Source organism: Euleptes europaea, chromosome 3 (genome assembly GCF_029931775.1).
Source record: "Euleptes europaea isolate rEulEur1 chromosome 3, rEulEur1.hap1, whole genome shotgun sequence".
NCBI classification, from domain to species: Eukaryota; Metazoa; Chordata; class Lepidosauria; order Squamata; family Sphaerodactylidae; genus Euleptes; species Euleptes europaea.
The window spans coordinates 16,889,865-16,910,699 of NC_079314.1; the positions used below are offsets into that span (position 1 = coordinate 16,889,865).

The 20,835-nt window shown below is 46.5% G+C and overlaps 1 protein-coding gene across 1 annotated transcript; it reads right to left on the reverse strand.

The window, feature by feature from the left end:
• Window positions 1-1,151: 1,151 nt before the first annotated feature.
• On the reverse strand, window positions 1,152-17,922 carry LOC130474702 (sushi, nidogen and EGF-like domain-containing protein 1). Its single transcript, XM_056846400.1, has 6 exons — window positions 17,886-17,922; window positions 15,052-15,182; window positions 12,555-12,836; window positions 10,039-10,176; window positions 5,569-5,776; window positions 1,152-1,172 (listed from the first exon to the last, which is right to left on the reverse strand). The coding sequence occupies exons 1-5, from the start codon at window positions 17,920-17,922 to the stop codon at window positions 5,603-5,605; spliced, it is 762 nt and encodes a 253-aa protein (XP_056702378.1). The 3' UTR covers window positions 1,152-1,172; window positions 5,569-5,602.
• Between the last annotated feature and the right edge of the window lie 2,913 nt (window positions 17,923-20,835).

Consider the following 20,835-nt stretch of genomic DNA (forward strand, 5'->3'; position numbering starts at 1 on the left):
AGCCACTGGGGGCAGCAGCGGCAGCTAAAGTGAATTTCTCCACCACCACAAACCTGAAAGGTGTGTTCTCAAGCATTTGTGTTCTCAAGCATGTCTCTGGGCTTTACACAGCAATCATACATCCTGTTAATCCCTCCACGCTCTGCCATGTCAATATTTGCACACCCGTGGCATTCAAACAAAAAAAGTAGCCACAAATCAATTCAGCTGGTGTATAAAGATTTTAGCCTGTTGTTAAAGGCAAAACAGCCCCCTTGGAAAAGCAAGAGGAGGCAATGCCGCTTGGTGTGCCTGAAAGCAATCCCAAGAAAGAGCACTCGGAGTATACGCAGAGTATCTTTTCCCTTATTATTGGTTTTCTCGCAATGGACTCCACGCATCAGCAGTTAGAAAAACAAATGTGAAGATTCTGCCTTCCCCACTCCTCCCATTAATAAATTAACTACCGCACACATATGCTGAGGAGCCCCGTGGTGCAGAGTGGTAAGCTGCAGTACTGCAGTCCAAGCTGTGCTCACGACCTGAGTTCGATCCCGGCGGAAGTTGGTTTCAGGTAGCCGGCTCAAGGTTGACTCAGCCTTCCATCCTTCCGAGGTCGGTCAAATGAGTACCCAGCTTGCTGGGGGTAAAGGGAAGATGACTGGGGAAGGCACTGGCAAACCACCCCATAAAACAAAGTCTGCCTAGAAAACGTTGGGATGTGACGTCCCCCCATGGGCCAGGAATGACCCGGTGCTTGCACAGGGGACATTTACCTTTACACATATGCTGGATTGGATCCTACTAGCTTTCCCCCTAGTTCTCACCTGATTCTCCTTCTGTCCTGCAAAAGTTTTGCCCATGTGGATCCCACAACCCCTGGCATAGCCTTTCTCATGGCCGGAAGAGGCCCCTTCTCTTATTTTTGTTAGCAAAAAAGCAGGCAGAATCCAACCCGCAGTCATCCATTTATTCTTTGGCTCCCCCAGACAGACTGCCCAGTCCCTACCGCCCGAAGTAATGGACAATGGAAAGCAGCAACGTGAGCCCAGTCTTTATTGCTATGCTACAGTCAACCGTGGATTCAAAAGGCTCTGTGCCTGTAGGGAAGTGGCAGATGCTTTATTGTCGAGGTTGGAGTCCATCCTGTCCTGGTAGATGGAGGGGGTCTGAGGCGTTGGAAGAGATCTCACCTGGAGAAAAGAGACAGCAAAATCCAAAATGAAAGGGAGATGGCATCTTTGCTACCTAATGCAGGTGTACCAGCTTTCCAAATGTCTAATTGGTCACCTGTTTCCCCAGACCCATAAACCATGGCTGAAACTCACTTGGACAAACCCCAAATGAGATCCGGTGCATGCTGTCTGCCTGGCTGCTTCCTACAGTTCCCCATGTAGTTTGGAATGCAAAAAATAATACTAGGTCAAAATGTCTTCTTTTTGACCTTTTTCTCTCTTGCTCTTCGCAGCAACCGGGGTGGTGGTGGAAATTAAACAGGGGGAAACAGAGAATGGAAAGATTGACAGTCCTGCTTTGGCAACCCAACATTTTCTTGCCCCCATCTCCCATCTGGATATCAGAGGACAAATTCATTACAAGCCGACAGCAGAGAGCCAGGGTGGTGTAGCTGTTAAGAGCAGTGGTTTGGAGCAGTGGAGTCTGCTCTGGAGAATCGGATTTGATTCCCCACTCCTCCACATGAGCGGTGGAGGCTAATCTGGTGAACTGCATTTGTTTCCCCACTCCTACACATGAAGCCATCTGGGTGACCTTGGGCTAGTCGCGCTCTCTCAGCCTCACCCACCTCACAGAGAGTCTGTTGTGGGGAGGGGAAGGGAAGGCGATTGTAAGCAGGATTGAGTCTCCCTTAAGTGGTAGAGAAAGTCGGCATACAAAAACCAACTCTTCTTCTTCTTCTTCTTCTTCTTCTTCTTCTTCTTCTTCTTCTCTGCATCATGCTACAGCCCAAACGCATGGATTCGAGGCTTTGTGTCTGCTATGAGTCTGCAGAGGAGGAGGAACAATGCAGAACGTGGACTTGCATACAGGATCCAGCTTCTGGAAACCTAAGCTTTCAATTTAAAACCAGGAAATCAAGTCTCCCTACTCTCACGGCTGTGAGATAGGCTGGAAAGTCTGTGGGCAACGCCTGGGGAGATCTCAGAAGACCCCCTCCATAGCCCCTCCTCCAAGGAGTAGCAGAGCCAGAATAGATCAGACCAAACAGAAACCTAATTCAAAATTATGCACAGTGGAGAAATTATGTTTCTCTGAAATGTTTAGGACACATCAAAGACTATTCCTGCATCTATTTTATTGATTTTTTTACAGAGCGGCCTTCCCAGTGGACTTATGCTTAGTCAGAATAGATTAGATTGAGCACAGGAAGCCGCCTTAAGCTGAGTCACAGCGTTGGTCCTCTTAGATCAGCATTTTCTGCCTGCCTGTGGCTCTCTGGAGTAGGGCTGTCAATTTGGTTCATCCTGAACCGAAAAACAGCCGAATTCCCCCTGATTCGGCGGTTTTTTGGTTCGGATTGAACGTACTCAAAAAAGGGGGGAAAACGGGGAGCTGAATTTGGCGAGTTCGGGGTGTTTGTGAATAAATTTGGCAAATTCGGGCTCTTTAAACAGATTGGCGCCTTCCAGCTGGAAGGTGCAGATCTGTTCCCCCCCCCCCCCGCACACGCCTTCAGGGGGCTTCCATGAAGGTGCGCGGAGGGGCCTTTAAACAGATCTGTGCCGTCCAGCTGGAAAGCGCAGATCTGTTTAAAGAGCCCCTCGCGTGCCCATGGAAGCCCCATGAAGGCCCGTGGGGGGGGGCTCTTTAAAGACCCCCGCCCCCTTCCCAACTCTTTGAAGTGGTGGGCGCCGCCTGGGCAGGCGGCGCCCAGCATTTCGAAGACCCGGCCAAATTTTTTCCCAAACTTTGGATCTCGCGCCGAATTTAGCGGATCCGAAGCGGGGGAGTTCGTACTTCGGCACGTCCCGAATTTAAAAGGGCCGAATTTTGCCAAAGCCGAACTTTACCGATTTTTCCCCCCAACAGCCCTACTCTGGAGTCTCAGGCAGAGGAAAGCTTTTCTCCCAGCTCTTAAGATCCTCATCTTAGGAGCCCCGTGGCGCAGAGTGGAAAACTGCAGCACTGCAGTCAAAAGCTCTGCTCATAACCTGAGTTCGATCCCGAGGGAAGTCGGCTTCAGGAAGCCAGCTCAAGGTTGACTCAGCCTTCCATCCCCCTGTGGTTGGTAAAATGAGTACCCAGCTTGCTGGGGGTAAAGTATAGATGACTGGGGAAGGCAATGGCAAACCACCCCGTAAACTCTGGCCAGAAGTGACTGCGATGCCGGGGCATACCTGCTTCGCATTACTAAAGAGCCCACTTAACGTGACCTTTGGAGTTTTCCGCGAAGAATTGCCCTCAAGGAACAATGCAAAACAACAGAGGCGCGTTAGCTATGCATATGCTAATGGTTTATGCAAACAGGAACAAAGGAGCAGGCGAGTGGGGGGAGTGAAACTTCTCCTTGAAAAGGTATTTTTAAAGTCGCATTTTAAAAAAGAGGTTTGAGCGAGCATCAAAATTGACCATGCAAAAATGGTCACAGTCTGCCTAGTAAACGTCGGGTTGTGACGTCACCCCATGGGTAGGCTTACCAGGTCCCGTCGGTTGATCGGTGGGAGGTTTTTGATGCACCCGCACGCCAACGCGCCTACATCACTTCTGGTTTACTCGGAAGTGATGGGGCCGCTCTCTCAATCTCGGCTGAAACTCTATGGAAACCATAGAGTTTTGGCTGAATTTGCCAGAGTGTCCACATCGCTTCAGGGTAAACCCTGAATTGACGTAGGCGCATCACACGTGTGCGCGTGCACGGGGGGCCCTCAGCTGGTCGGCGGGCAGCCTGGTGGATTGGTGGTAGTTTACCCACCACTACCTGGCCCTTGGCAACCCTACCCCATGGGTCAGTAATGACCTGGTGCTTGTACAGGGGACTACTTTTACCTTTAGGATCCTCATCTGAGGACCTTTAGCAGGCATAACCACTGAGCCACACAGTTCTTTCCCTAAATACTTCTAATTTTAGTTGTAGAATCATAGAGTTGGAAGGGACCACCAGGGTAATCAAGTCCAACACCCTGCACAATGCAGGAAATTCACTACTACCTCCCCCACACACACACTCGTAGTGACCAGAAGATGGCCAAGATGCCCTCCCTCTCATCATCTGCCCAAGGTCACTCATTGGTTAAAAAGATAGGCTTTCCATATTCTTGCATGTGACACCTACGGGGGATGGGGATTGCCCTGGAGCCCAAAGGGCCCAACGGAAGCAGAGAGGCTGGAGGCCTGAGAAGCCAGGAGGCGGGCAAGGAAAGAGACTGGTGGGACAGGATGGCCTGGTAGGCTGACAGCAGGGCAGGGGTGGCTAGCGTGAGCTGGAGCTGTGCCTGGGGAGGGTGTCCCATTAGGACTGAGGCGTGATTTAGGGCTGCCAGCCTCCAGGTGGGACCTGGGGATCCCCTGGAATTACAGCTCATCTCCAGACTACATAGATCAGTTCCTCTGGAGAGAATGGATGCTTCGGAGGGTGGTCTCTATGGCATTGTAGCCCTCTGAGGTCCCTGTACTACCTAGGCTCCATCCCCAAATCTCCAGGATATTCCCAACCTTGATCTGGCATCCCTACCTGCCCCTTGCGTCCCTTGCTGGTGGCCAGGAGGTACCTGGCAACCATAGCATGATTGGCAGCTAGGACTGCCAGCTCTGGGTTGGGAAATACCTGGAGATTTTGGGGGTGGAACCTGTGGAGGGCGGGGTTTGGGAAGGGGAGGAACCTCAGCAGAGTACAATGCTGTAGAGTCCACCCTCCAAAGCAGCCATTTTCTCCAAGGGAACTGATCTTGGTTGTCTGGAGATCAATTGTAAAAGTGGGAGATCTCCCGAGCCCTGTTAAAGTTGGAAATCCTATTGGCAGCCAGAATGGCAGGGCCTATGCAGGAAGGGTAGCTCCAGTTATTGGGCCGGGCACTTAAGGCAATGGTGAGATAGAGCTGAGATAGGGTTGCCAGGTCCCTCTTTGCCACCAGCAGGAGTTTTGGGGAGCGGAGACTGAGGAGGGTGGGGTTTGGGGAGGGGAGGGACTTCAATGCCATCGAGTCCAATTGCCAAAGGGGCCATTTTCTCCAGCTGAACTGATCTCTATCGGCTGGAGATCAGTTGTAATAGCAGGAGATCTCCAGCTAGTACCTGGAGGTTGGCAACCCTAAGCTGAGAGGTGGCCAGAGATTGAGAACTAAACGTGAGGCTGTGTGGGAAAAGGACCAAGGATTGCTCTGGAAGAGCAAAAGGCCGAGTGAAATACAACTCAACACACCTAATAAAGAGGACTGAAGAAACGTGGGTGTCTTTATTTTCCAACCATGGAGCTGAGACCCCCCACCAAGCCTGCTCATGGTCTCCTTGCTTCAGGCTACCCCACCTCACCCTCCCAGGTCCCAGTCACAATGCACAAAATATGAAGTGCACAGTTTCCTTCACTCAACAGTGGGGACTTGGAAACCTGCAAATTATCTCCCTCCCTGGTACCTGAGGGAAGAAGTGGCCTTGGCGTTCCAGGTGCTCACATCAAGCAATCGGTGCTCTCTGTGGTGACGGCAGCCACAAATTCATCGACCTGGAAGACCCATCGCCCTGGCACTCCCACGTTGGTGGTTCCCCCAATATTGACGACATCAGGAGTGCGGGAAGAAGGGATGTTGTAGTAATTTGTTTTGTCTCCGCTGTCAAATCCAGCCTGGGAGGGAGATAGAGGGAGGCAATTATGTATTAGCCAATACTATAGCCCAGAAAACCTTAAGAAAGGCCAAGTTGAATCAGCCCAAGGTCCATCCAGTCTAGCAGTCTGTTCTCATAGTGGCCAACCAGGTGCCTCTAGAAAGCCCACAAACAAGGCATCTGCAGCAGCATTATCCTTTTTATACCCTGACCTAGGTGGCCCAGTCTAGCCCAGTTTGGTTTGAACCTAAGCAGAGTCGGCCCTGGTTGGTTCTTAGATGGGAGAATATGAGGGGAATCCAGGGTTGCTACACAGAAGCAGGCAATTGCAAACCACCTCTCTTTGTCTCTTGCCTTGAAAACACTATGGGATTGACCTAAGTCACCTGTGACTGGACACCCCTTTCTACCAGATCCCCCTTGTTTTTTGGGGGTTTTCTTTGATAATTTTTTAATTTAAAAATATAAATAGACAAACAAAACAAAAATATATAAACGTTTAAACAAAAAATTATGATTTTGTTATGTGGAGCTTACTCTGCACCTACATTTCAATCATTAACTTATTTGAATTACTTCACTCTCTCTATTTTCATATCTAAAAATATATTTAGTCTTAAACATGTATCACTTGAATCTAATTCTAGTCTTGATTTTTAGCTATGTCGTTTAAAAAAAAATCCACTTTTCTTGAAATTCTGAAATGGATCGATTTTGTACAAGAAACGTTAATTTTTTCATAGTTGCATATTCTGTTAGCTTGTTCAACCATCTGTTCTGGGTAATCCTCTGCTTTCCATTTCGCTGCATACGTCACTTTTCCCGCTGTCACCATGTGCTTAAATAGTTCGTTATATATTTTTAGTATAGTACTTGGCAGTATATTTAATACCATACTTTTCGGACCCAAAGTTTAAATTTCTTTTGCATCTCTTCCTGTAGCATTAGCCAATATTTTCTACTTTTCTGACAGATCCACACAGTCCCCCTTGATGAAATGATGAGATTTGGGTTGGCAGGAAGAGAACAACAATTTTCACAAGTCCTCACCACAAGTACCCACGGCAAATGTCCTTGTAGAAAAACATGGTGCTGAAAGTTGTACAACGGAAGCATGCAGGACCACAGTGCAGAGTGCTCAGATTTGGTACACATGTCTTAGCAATGGGGTTTGCCTTTTTTATCATTTTCCCCAATTTTGCTATTTTGAGTGTTTGTATGGGGGGGGCATGATTGTACAGAGCAACAGTGCTACAAAAGACCCATCTTAAGCAGAGTTATGGCCTTCAAAGTGGCTTGAAGTCAGGCTTGGCCAGGTGGAACCCCACTTAGCACTGCGCTGCAAAGAGCCTTAATTTGTGTGAGTAAAGTGCCGTCAAGTCACCGCCGGCTTATGGCGACCTTGTTTGCAAGGAATGTTCTCAGGAAGTATGTCTGACTCATTACAAGTGCTAGGGATAGAGGACTGGTATCTTCTAAGCATCTGATCAGATCGGGCTACTCTGGGCCCTCCAGGTCAAGGCAGCCTTCATTTACTGTGGCCAAAAACGCATGGTCCCTTAACCCACTTTATTCCCCATTTCAGCCAGGATCAAATTTACCCAGGCTGGGGGGGGGGGGGAGCAGGGGAACTGTACGCATAAATAAAAGTTCTCTATTATAAAAATATATTCAAATATTATTCTAAGTTTAATGTTTAACTAACAGTTATGATTAAAGTTTATTTTCAAATTCTCAGAATTTTTATTTTGAACCTTGGGGTCCCTGCACCGAATAAAAAAGTCCTAGTGGTCCCTGGTCAAAAAAAGGTTGGGAACCACTGGTTTACATGGATGGATTTGCATACAGCTTCGTCCCTGCTTTTCAAGGTAATGCGTACAGTTTCCCCCCAGCCCAGGTCAATTTGATCCTGGCTGAAATGGGGAATAAAGTGGGTTAAGGGACCATGCATTTTTGGCCACAGTAAATGAAGGCTGCCTTGACCTGGAGCTTAGCTTCTGAGATCTGACAAGATCGAGCTATACCATGCTGCCTTGCCTCCTTCTTCATTTACTAGTCAGCAAAAAAAAATAGTATTTGTAATTTGTGGTGTGGCCATGGGTTCCGTAATGGTAGAATATTCCAGGGAAACTGTGTGGTGTGTATTGATATCTCAGGCTCCTTTCTGATCAATAAGGCTTCTGCTTTCAAAAGTCAATCCACCGACCGGATAACATCTATATTCTGATCCGGCTGATGTCACTCAGGACACATATTATTGCTGAGTCATTCATCACGGTTTGGCCCAGATCTCTGAATACAAATTTATTACCTTCCAAGCAGAGACTGGATTATAACCACTGCCATACGCTTCTTCATTTACAGAGCCGGCGTGATCGTAAATTGTAGATGACGCATTATCAAATTCAGAGGGGTGGGGAAAAAAATCTGACCATGAAAGTCTTAAGATCCTCTTCCAGGACCCATCAATCAAAAGCACTTTTGTTGATGAGAACTCTTCCAGAGGTGGATATCACAACAGGCTGCCTTGGTTTCAGTAAATCTTCCATAAAAAGTGGCATGGATTTGACAGAACATCTTTCATTATTTGATCGTTTCCCAGGAACCATCTCACTTGCAATTCCACTGAGCTTTCAAGCTTGGTGTACATAATTTAGTATTTTATGTTTTAAGGCTTTTTAAAATGCAGTACGGTTCAGTCAATTCTATTGTTATCAATAACTTTCGAGCAGTACTGAGCCTGAAGTTTTGGGAGTTACTGCGTCATACGATGCCTTTGAGCCAAATGCACCAGATGCCAATAGTAATTTGGTGGGGAATGTGGCTTTTTTGGTAGCCTGATTTGACTTTTTGTTCATTAAATGAGTAGCTCGCTCCCTTACCCTGACCGCTTTATAAAGTTGGACCTCACTGGTTTCAGGGCCTACCCCTCTGTATCTTATGGTGAAGGTATCTTTCTTTCCTTCTTTCAAGCTCCCTTGACCAAAAGGTCTTGAGCAGTAAAAGGAGAGCCTTTGGCCGTTTATGCTTGGTAATTAGCAGCGCATTCCAGGCTGGAGTGCCCCGCATATTTTTTTTTAGTTCTTTACGCTGAACCATCATTCCAGAAGTCACTGTGAAGCCGCTGTGAAGCCGGTGCATACCTGCTTCACATTTCTTAAGAGCCCCTTTAATGCGACCTTTTTTATTTGCTCCATCCCCGCCTTGAAGCATCCATTCAAGGAAACATGAAGAATCACAGCTGTGGGTTAGCTATGCAAATGACAATTGCTATGCAAACGAAAGAATGAAGGTGCAGGCGAGTGGGGGTGGTGGTGGGATTTGTTTGACTTTCTCTTCTTGCATCAAAACTGTGAATAAGCATTTTAAAGGTCGGATTTTAAAAAGGAGCTTTGAGCGAGCATCAAAATTGACCCTGCATAAATGGCCTTTATTTCTTTATGGGAAATATGGTGGATAGATACGTGGCTACCGCCAATGTTGTTCTTGAGTCTCTGTCCACCAGCAAAAAGGGGACTGTTTTACCTTTTGTTATGGTGGCAGGTAATTGGATTAAGATAGGGGTAATCCATTGATTGCGATAGGAATTATATTAGGGGCATTCCAACATCATATGGGATAATGAATCCACACTCTTCAGATCACATGGACAAAGCCTATCTGAATAAGGTCAGTTGCCATATCTTCCATTTAACACGGCTGAAGGGGCGGCAATCAAGCGAGCGAGCAAGGAATCTACAGTTACAGTCAAAGCAAAAGATGTATTTACTGGGGGGGGGGGGGTCCCCGATGTGCCTGCCAACATCTTTCCAGGAACCCACTACTTTTGGAAAGTGGGTGGGGCCAGCACAGATTTTGCCCAGCAGGGCTTCTGATTGGCTGTGCAGATTTTTTACAAGTTGCTTTGGCAGCAGCTGCCGCTACAAGAATCTGCCCTGCGTGACTGAAAGTAAGCTGTTTGTATACATGAACATATTTTGAAACAACATAAGGCATCCTGTAAAACAGAACTTCTGCCTGAAATGCTGAAGACCGGCGATGAGGGCTATTCATAACTTCACTTCCCTGATGTTTTGTGGCTGATAATGACTTCTGTGGCAGCCATCTTGTGATTGCACGCTCCACCCTTGGCCACCATTACAAAGGTGCCTGCCAGCTCAAAAAGGTTGGGGACCCTTGACTTGAGATGTTGATCGCTCTCTGAAGCTGGAAACATGCTCAGCTCAGAACTTCACCACCCTGCATCACATGTGCTATTATACAAGATCAGTCCATAAACACCTGTGCCGGGGTTCCTCCAAGGCCAGTCTTAGCATCTCCCCCACTTGCTCGACCAGTGGTCCACTGGATATCGGCGTAGTTCAGCATGATAAAGGCTATGTCCCCATTGGTGGTCAAGACAGCTTGGAAGGTGTTGACCTACGAAAGAGAAGATAGCGCTGACTGTGCAGTTCGTACAAGTACAAAAGGACCATCTATCAAGGCACAGAGATGTCTTGTTCATCAGCTCTGGCTACAACATCACAAGTAGGGTTGCCAGGTCCCTCTTTGCCAGGTTTTTGGGGCGGCGCCTGAGGAGGGCGGGGTTTGGGGAGGGGAGGGACTTCAATGCCATAGAGTCCAATTGCCAAAGTGGCCATTTTTCTCCAGATGAACTCATCTCTTTCGGCTGGAGTTGCCAGGTCCCCTCTGGCCATTAGGGGTGCGTGGGTTAAAATGAGACCTTGGCCTCAACGGCACCTTCCAGAAGTGATGTCATCATGTTGTTGATAATAAAGGAGACCCTCTGGTATTTGGGCAAAAACTCTATGGTAGACACTGTTTTTACCATAGACTCTTGCTCAAATACCAGAGCGTCTCCCCTGTCATTGCCTGGGTGATGACACCACTTCTGGAAGTGACATCATGGCAGCAGAGTTGAGGCCTAGGCTTCCTTTTAAGCCTGGTAAGACCCCTGCCAACCAGCTGGATGGCGCTGGGGGAAGGGTCCCAAAGCAGGGGACCCCTGCCCCTGGCAGGGGTCTGGCAACCCTAACCACCACCCATCCTGGTGTTTTTTATTTGAATATCACCTCTACCATTATCTTGATTAAATGATGCTGAAAATCCTTTAGCATCTATTACGGAGCACAGCAGGGTATGTAAAGGAGAAGGAATAAAGGGCAAGCTTGACTACTCAGTTATTTACAGTGCAATCCTAAGCAGAGTTGCATCATTCTAGGTGCATTCACTTCAATACACTTAGAAGGGTGTAACTCTGGTAAGGGCACCATCAGTGGCTTAACACTGTTCCAAAGACGGCTCATGTGGGAGCCTCTCATATGTAAGTGGGGCTTAGCACATGGGCCTTTCCCAAAGAACTGGTGCTTTACCTCCAGGCCTGCTAGGGCTGCCAGTGGCAGCTTAGGGAATTCCTGGAGGTTTGGGGCGGTGCCTGGGAAGGTCAGAGATTGGCGAGGGCAGTAGGATTCCCAGCACTGCCTCAGTAAATACTGGGAGATGGGGGGGAACACATTGCCTGAGGAGGGCAGAGTCTGGGGTAGGGTGCCAGCCCGGGTTGGAAAATACCTGGATATTTTTGGGGCAGAGCCTGAGGAGGGCGGGGTTTGGGGAGGGGCTTCAATGCCATAGAGTCCAATTGCCAAAGTGGCCATTTTCTCCAGGTGAACTGATCTCTGTTGGCTGGAGATCGGTTGTAATAGCGGGAGATCTCCAGCTAGTGCCTGAAGGTTGGCAACCCTAGTCAGGGGAGGATGCACTGTCACTTCCTGGTGACACTCTAAGCTGCCTCCCCTAGTTTCTACTGACTTTAGAAATTAGGGGAAATACTTAGCATCTCTATGTGGACGCCATTTTTTCTCATTTGCTCAATTGGGGAGAGGGTAAGAATTTGGTCTGGGAACTGGTAATTTTCCACCCTGTGTCAGTAAATGGAAGGCCTAGAAGGGGAAGATGCCATATAGTCCACCCTACAAAGCAGCCATTTTCTCCCAGGGAACTGGTCTCTGTAGTCTGGAGATTAGTTGTACTTCCAGGAGATTTCCTGGCCACACCTGGAGGATGGCAGCCCTACTGCTTGAGAGTAAGTAGGGCCAAGGAAGACAAAGTTCTGATCATCTGGAGACCGATGAACTCAGGCAAGAAATATTATTTGTTTGCATATGAAAGTTCCATTAGGTCTTCATGTTGCAGACAGAATCCTTAGGAGTTTTCACACATGCTAAATAATGCACTTTCAATCCACTTTTAATGCACTTTAACGATAGTTTGCAAGTGGATTTTGCCATTTTCACACAGTAAAATCCAGCTGCAAAGTGCATGGAAAGTGGATTGAAAGTACATCAGTCCTTGGCAATGCTGAACTTCTGAACCTGAAAACCGATGGACAGCTTGGCTTGCAAATGCCTGGAGAATGGGGGTGACCCCTTTGTTGGCCCATAAAGTTGGAACTCCTGTCCCAAACTTCACCAAACTTTGGTGTCTGTGTAAGGAGAGTCCCTTGCAGCTATGCTACAAATTTGGTGACTCTACCGCTAAAATGCCCCCACCCCCACAGGCGCTTTGGAAAAAATCCCCATAGATTATAATGGAAGTGAATTGTTTCGGTAAACCCAGAAGTAAAGCCGAATATTTGGCATGTGTGAAACACAGCTTGTCTGGGAGTCCATGGTGACACTCGGTGGCCCTGACCTAGTACCATGTTGATTCTATGGCAGAAGTCCATGGTTCCTTTGCATTTTTCCCCATTGCATCAGAAACACTAATGCACCATGGGCATCTGTCAATGAGAGGCTTACCTTCTTTGAAGCAGATCCAAAGTAGGCCACACGGTCCCAGGTAGCAACGAAGGCCCAGATAGCTTGGAAAGGGATCTCGGAGAAGTAGTTGTTGATATCTGCAGTGCAACGGCTAAGGATTGCTGCATCCTGAGTCTGCCTCCAGAAGATATCCCCGCCCATCCGATTGTCTACATCCCCCCAATATGGAGCCACAAAGGGCCATCCACCATCCAGAGGGAAAGGATCAGGGGTGTACTGTGAGACGTTCACACCAAAGGAGACCACACCATTGTTGTTTACCTGCAGGAAGGGGTCAGAAGAACCAAGTGTGAACATGTGATATTAGATCAATCAACAGATAGATAGGTAGCTAGAAAGACATGATTTTAGGAGAAGCATAAGGAATTAGCTGCAGAAAGAAGATATGTCAGAAATAAAAGGCCTAAACCAGGCCATTTATTGCCACCTTTGCTTGAGGCGGGAGCATGAAAAAATTGGTTTATCAAGCTGGTAAGTTGCAAGAAATAACTGGCTTATGATTAGCTATTGCGGGGGGGGGGGAATGGCAGGCCCAGTTTAGATGAGATCATATAGGATGGGACTACTCAACAAGCATACATCAGTAAATTAACCCTTATTTCTAGGGCTGGGCATATTGGTATACCCGAACCGAAAATAAATCCGAAATTAGTCGTATCGGCAATATTTGGGGTTCAGGTCAACTGAATACCAAAACCTGGGAATCTGCCTGAAGCCGCATAGGCGATTCCTGAAAAGCCGAATACATATTCAGCATTTTTTTCAGGTGTCGGCTATTTCCCTTTGCTCAGATGCCCAGCTCTGTGCTTTCTCCCATTTTTCTATCTTTGACTAGTTTTGTTTGGGCCCCAACAAACTAAAAACGCCAGCTTCAACAGCAGCTGAACAAGCTTCTGAAGAAGACTCCTCACCCACGTGGATGAGCAATCTCCGTTACAAGAGGTGCCTTGGTGACAACATTGGCTGGCTCTGATATCAACTCCCCTCTCATAAAAATGTGCTCTCAAACTGAAGGTCCCCCCAAGTAGTGGATTGTTTCCCGGCACTGTGACCCTCTCTTGAAGTCAGATTTTTGATCACTGTTCACAGGATGTCATTTGCCACCAAATTCTGGTGCCTTATTTTTCTTGCATTTAAGCCATTTCCCTCAGCTTGCAAGCTAATTTGCATGGACATCATGCTATGCACCCCAGATATGAAGGGAGCCCCCAGACTCTGAGGCACCAGCCTGCCAATTGGCTCTTTTTGTCAGTCCTCGGCAACGCTGAACTTCTGAACCTGAAAACCGATGGACAGCTTGGCTCGCAAATGCCTGGAGAATGGGGGCGACCCCTTTGTTGGCCCATAAAGTTGGACCTCCGTCCCAAACTTCACCAAACTTTGGTGTCTGTGTAAGGAGAGTCCCTTGCAGCTATGCTACAAATTTGGTGACTCTACCGCTAAAATGCCCCCACCCCCACAGGCGCTTTGGAAAAAATCCCTATAGATTATAATGGACCTGAATTGTTTAGGTAAACCCAGAAGTCAAGCCGAATACCCCTTTACCCATATGGGCATTTGGCTTTTTCCCGGGTTGCTGAAAAAAATCGGGGCCAATAAGTCAAACCCAAAATTCACCCCCAATGTTTTTTTTGCACGACCCTAGTTATTTGCACTGTCAGGAGAACCTTGGAAGTTGTGGTTTTCTGAAGGGATCTCCAGGGATGAAAGTAAGCAGGTACAGGCCTATCCCAAGTACCAGTAACAATGTGCCTTCATATTGCCTCTCATCTTCTTCAAGTCCCCAAAGGGAGAGAGGGGGAGAGGGAGAGAGGGAGGGGAGAGAGGGAGAGAGGGGGAGAGAGAGAGAGAATATGAAACTGACAGTATTTGTGTAGATCTAGGAAATATTGCTGAATGGCCTTCCATATTTTTTTGCCTATATTTATCAAAATGCACACTGTAGAAAGAAAGTCGTACAGAGAGAAGCAAGTCAAGTTTGCTGTGCCTTCTCCCAGACCACATATGTGGTTATATGTCCCGTTTGGTTTGTCACATGAAAAGTCACACCAGATTGCCTCAAAAAACATTCACACACTTATTTATTTGTTTAGAAAACTAGGGTTGCCAGGTCCCTCTTTGCCACTGGCGGAAGGTTTGGGGGCAGAGCCTGAGGAGGGTGGGGTTTGGGAATGGGAGGGACTTCAATGCTATAGAGTCCAATTGCCAAAGCAGCCATTTTCTCCAGGGGAACTGATCTCTATCGGCTGGAGATTGTAATAGCAGGAGATCTTCAGCTACTACCTGGAGGTTGGCAACCCTAATAGAAAATCTTTCTACCTAGCACTCTCAGTCGATAGGATTCTGAGGAGGCTAATGAGCCAAGATACACAAAGAACAAAAGAGAGAGGCGGGAAGGCAGGCAAAGCTCTTTGTCACTTTCACTTCTGTGAGAGAAGCAGGAAGACCACGTTCGATCTGCCCAGGTATTACGTACATAGAGAGCATTGTATGGCTTGCCATAGAAGGTGAAGGACTGTGAAATAGGAATTTCTGGAGATGTCCCATCATCTGACTTAGGGTTCTTCCTATCACCTTGGTCTGTCCCATAAGGATACAGCAAGGAATCTAGAGTAGGAGAGAATGCCATGATTATTCTCGAAACAGACCTGATCAGCGACTAGTTTTGAAGGAGGCCAGACTGTGGAGGGGATGGAGTACATCAAGCCGGATCCTAACTTCTCCCCTTCCAAAGCTAACCACTAGCAAATGCTTGAATCAGGGCTCTCTTCCCATCTTAGGAAATGGCATTGCTTAAGGGGCTGGGTATTTGGCTTTGGATCTGCTTTTACCACAGTGCTGCAAATCTGAAACCATCTGGAATCAGATTGCTTAGAATGCTGGTGAAGGTCTTCTGCAAGATCATGTCCAAGATCACTGACCAATAATCCCTCTGCAATAATCCCTTTGTCCAAGATCACTGACCAATAACCCAAGGTTTCTCCATATTCTCATTTTCCTTGCTTCAGAGTTCCTGTTTCTTGGGGTGGGGGTTTCAGTTCCACATGTGTTTTGCTCCCTGTAGTGGTCAATTTGATAACCAACAAGTTTATATGCAGCGTAAAAACCTGCAGTTTAAATCTACAGGGAGATAACGCTGATTTTAAACCTGTTTTATGCCGAATTGACCACTAGAGGGAGGAAATCACACGCGAGGAACTGAAAAAAATCCCACCCCACCCCCAAAGAACAGGAACTTAGAATCAAGGAAAATGAGAATGTGGAAAAGACCCCTGTAAATTGTATGTGTTAAATTGTGCCGAACTGATAAATGTTAATGCTGCAGGTCTTTCAGTGTATCAAAGGATGACCACCAGCAACCAATAATCCCCTCATTAAAATCTATGAGAGGACTAATGGCACCATTTTCATACCCAGTGAATGGATAGACATATAACTACAGCTGGAAATCTGTCCACATCTCGATGGTGACCAGGAGCTTTTCCCAGAATAATCTTTCCTAAGAGACAGCTCAACCCCCCCACTCCAGTCTTATAAGCATGACACAGTTCTTTGGTCCTAAGGAAATCCACAGCCCAAAGACAGTGGCAGTCTTAGTTATTCTAGAGCCCTGTGGAAAAGTAAAAAATGCCCTCCATATCCACTTTATTCCTACTCAGAACAAAAGAGCACCCAATTTTCACACTGCATGTTCTTTCAAAAATCCACTACAGTCTGCCTTTTGACTCGGCTCAATTTTCCAACACCATTTTCTATCATCCCCACCAGCATAGGGCCCTGAGTCACTGCCCGGCCCGCTCCATGGTAAGACCATCCCAGCCCAAAGTCAGTTCTCAAACCAAATGCTTGTTACCTTTGGAGTCCTGGACTGGAGAAGTCAGTGCTGATCCTAAAAAGCAGCAATAAACAGACTATCAGGCCTAAAAACATATGTGCACCCCCCAAAAAACACACGCCTGTATGTACACTTGTAACTATTTATTTCAATGTCCGAAGGTGCTGGTGAGGCCATTGAGTCTAACAATCACAGAAGTGTGGCTTTGGATGTTATAGGAAATACCAGCAAAGAGATCTGCAGATGCGTTAGGTTTCTGCTTTTAGTACTGGCATTGAAATGTCCAACAGGAAATGCAGGCAGGGGAGAAGGCACTTAGTTTGCATTCCTCCCCCACGAGAGTTTCCTTTTGGACACTGCAGTAGAAGCATTAAACACAACCACTTGTTGCTAGGGATGAGCAAATGTTCCCTGCTTCATAACCATGTCACTTCTCTGCTTCTCCTTGTTGGCTTTGTAGTTCCATTGGTTCTGTGCATGCATCTTGTTGCCTTGAGCCATAAGGAAAAGTTGGGGTATGCATATAGTAATAAACAAACAAAAGTTGATTCGTCAACACACAATGTTGGAAAACATGGATTCCTTTTACAGGAAACATTTGGTGCGAAGAAAAAGACAACGGTGCAAAATTAAAGAATCCCAGGGTCAATTTGCACAAGGAAGAAGCAAAAACTAAATGAAGATTTCCTTTTTAAAACAGCAAGGATGAGAACTTTTGAAATCATCTCTCCTTGTCAGTGCTTTGTTTATTGTCCAGATTGTCCCATCGATTTAGAATATGTCATCTCATCCAGTTTCTTCTGCAACCTCTGTAGATTTTCAGCAGCCAAATACACCAATTAGGACTAGGCAATCTTTGCAGGAATAAGCAAAGTTGCCTATTATCTGGCGAAGTATGGGATTTCCATCCCCCTTGGTTAAGAGTTTTCCATAACTCCAACACTTGTTACCACATTCTCCGATATAATTTGGCCCAGTCAGAGATTCCATCATCTTTATTTAGATATCTGATTCATTTACTTCAAACATGATTTCCTCAAGCTTGCATATACAAACACCAGTTCTTATTCAGCCTTCTTTTTGAAAATTAAAGAATTATTTCAGGCTGAGTATCCTTTCACCAGTTGAAAACAGCTGAAAACCATCAATCTTTTAAAAATTAATTTTTTCCCCAATATATGATAAAGAACACTACCAAACAACCTTTCTCTCCCATAAAGCCACTCCTAGTCATACCACCAGAGGGGAGGAAAAAAGGAGAGAAAAATGAAAGGAAAAATAAATAAGAACATAAATAAATATATAAAACAATAAAAAGGAGAGGGAAACAAAGGGGGTAAACCTTATCCAAGCAGATAAAAAGGTTTATATTAAAATTCAGAGACAAACCATCCATCTTAAATGAAAGCTAAAGTCATGTTTGATCTGCCGTTTATAGAGAAAATGGTCTATGCCAAAGGCCCGTTTTCACTTACCCACTACCAGCAGAAGGAAGGCACAGAGGGTCTCCATCCTAGTGGCTGACTTGGACTACTGTGTGTATGCACACTTCCCACACCTCTTATCCATCCAGAAAACATATATGGGAAAGTTGATATGTATGCTTCCCTCCCACACCTAGCTTTGCAGAAGCAGAGCAAACACTTCTCATAAAGGATTGGGGAGGGGGGGGAGGCCTTAGCCAAATAACAGGCCCTTTCATCATTCTAATCCGACTGATTTTCTTCGCACACCTCTTCTTGAGAAACGGGTCAGCGCCACAATACATGGGTCCGGACATCTTCCTGGGTTGAATCAGAGCGAGGTGAGGAAATGTTCATCAGTGTGGACAATACATCAACACCATTCAGAGTGTTCTGAATGTTGTGGTGACGTGGTCCCCGCCTAGATGGTACACAGTTCACGCTTGATGGACAAGATAATGATAGGTGGGGAGGTCATGTGTGGGCGCTGGAACAAAAGGAGGGGGAGAAGAGAGGGGAGGGGGAATCAGGTAGCAGCCAGAGATGCGGGCCAGGTGAAGAAGGTTTCAGGAAAGTCTTTGCTGAGGATAAATCATGATGGGTAGCCGTGTTTGACTGTCAATAGCAGTAGAAAAGAGCAAGACTCCAGTAGCACCGAAGATGATGATGATGATGATGATGATGATGATGATGATGAAAAGTTGGTTTTTATATGCTGACTTTCTCTACCACTTAAGGCAGAATCAAACCGGCTTACAAATCTTCCCCTCCCCACAACAGACACCCTGTTGAGGTGAGACTGAGACAGCATGACTTGCCCAAGGTCACCCAGCTGACTTTGTGTGTAGGAGTGGGGAAACAAATCTAGTTCACCAGATTAGCCTCCGCTGCTCATGTGGAGGAGTGGGGAATCAAACCCGATTCTCCAGATCAGACTTCACCGCTCCAAACCACTGCTCTTAACCACCACACCACGCTGGCTCTTAAAGACTAACAAAAGTTTTGGCAGGCTATGAGTTTTCGTGAGCCATAGTTCACTTTTTCAGATATCTGAAGAATTGAGCTGTGGCTCACGAAGCTCATACCCTGCCAGAAATTTTGCTGAGGATGTGGGTCTTGATCTTGAAAGAAAACGCATTGCTGGATAGACATTTAGAGAGCGGCTGGGTCTTCCAGATGTGGGATGCAAAAGCCACCCGGCATGGAGTAGTTGTTAGGGTGCTCCTGGGCTAGGATCCGGACGGCCCAGGTTCAAATCCCCACTCTGCCATGGAAGCTAGCTTGAGCCAGTCAGACACATGCAGGCTAATCGATCTCACAAGGTTGTCCCGAAAATAAAACAGAGAAGGGGAGATTGTTGTAAGCCTCATTGGCCCCCCATTTAGGGAGAAAAGCAGGGCATAAAGTGAAATAAAAAATAAATAAAATGGCAGGATAGGGAGAGATAAAAAGGAGCCCAAAGGAATGTGTGGAACGGAGTGATAACTTTCATTTGTTTGTTTGTTTGTTTGTTTGATTGATTGATTGATTGATTTTTATCCTGCCCTTTCCCAACCGGAATCTGGCTTAGGTAGGGTTGCCAGCTCTGGGTTGGGAAATACCTGGAGATTTTTGGGGCGGAGCCTCTGGAGTGGGGGATTTGGTGAGGGAAGGGACTTCAATGGGATATAATTCCATAGGGTCCACCTTCCAAAGCTGTCATTTTTTTTCCAGGCGAACTGATCTCTGTCTCCTGGAGATCAGTTGTAATAGCGGGAGATCTCTCGCCACCACCTGGAGCAGGGGTGGGGAGCCTTTTTTCCGCCAAGGGCCATTTGGATATTTATAACCTCATTCGCGGGCCATACAAAATTATCAACTTAAAAATTAGCCGACCCCCCCCCCCGCGTGTGCAGGCAAGTAGGCAGGCATCCAACCAGTGGCTCACTCACTCACCTAGTGGCACAGGATGGGCGAGTGCGGATCGCCAGTCTTATATCCTTCTGAGCTAGAGATCTGTCAGGACCCACGAAGGGCCAGACCAAATGGTTTCGCGGGCCTTAAACGGCCCCCGGGCCTGACGTTCCCCATCCCTGACCTGGAGGTTGGCAACCCTGCCTGCTTAGCTTCCAAGTTCTGACGAGATCAGGCTATACTTTACCATTCCACATTCCTATGTCAGTTTAGCATTACTTTATAGACATAAGAGAGCTTGCAAGATTCTGCAGCTGGCAAAATGATTCAAATTAGGCACGTCTGAATAAAGAATTTTGAACAAACAATTTGGGATTTGGTTCTTTTTTGTTAAAAAAATAAGAATTTGGAATTTTTGTTTGTTTTGTAACTTATGCCCTTATCATATATTTGAAAAGAAGAGATGCTGATGGATGGGCCATAGAGCCTTTGGGAAGGACTGGGAGGGGCTTTTGCTTAGTTAAAGAAGACAAAGTATTCTGACTAGGCACTTTAGAAAGAGCTGTTTATATATTATTAAAGCTTTGAGACTCAGGGCTGTGCTCTTCGCTTGTATTTGATGAGTGGCCATTGTGTGTTGTCTATCTATCAAATGCTGTCAAACAGAATGGAACAGACATTAAATATGAAATGCAGTCAAACTGTTCAGAAGCTTATCAGGTGTTCGTCAATGAGAAAGTCAGTGACGGCTGAAAAACTTCAGCTTGTTCTTCGCTAGCGGCCTTTCTTGGCAGACATACAACCACAGGGGATGAGTTCTTGGATACACTTTCCATTGGCAAAAATGGGGAGGGCCTGTGGCTCGGTGTTAGAGTATCTGCTTGGCATGCAGAAGGTTCAATCCTCCACTTCAATTCTCCAGGTTCAATTCTCCACTTCAAAAAGTCAGGTAGAAAGTGATGTGAAAGACTTCAACCTGAGATCCTTCAAAGCTGCTGCCAATCAAAGTAGGCAATACTGACCTTCAGGGTTAAATGGTCTGACTCAGTATGATGCAGCTTCATTCCTG

Coding starts and splice junctions, on each gene's coding strand:
- LOC130474702 (XM_056846400.1), bottom strand. CDS start 17,922: ATGGAGACCCTCTGTGCCTTCCTTCTGCTGGTAGTGG. Junction 12,837..15,051: donor AGCCATACAATGCTCTCTAT/GTACGTAATACC, acceptor CCCTTCCTGCAG/GTAAACAACAATGGTGTGGT. Junction 10,177..12,554: donor TTGGATCTGCTTCAAAGAAG/GTAAGCCTCTCA, acceptor TCTCTTTCGTAG/GTCAACACCTTCCAAGCTGT.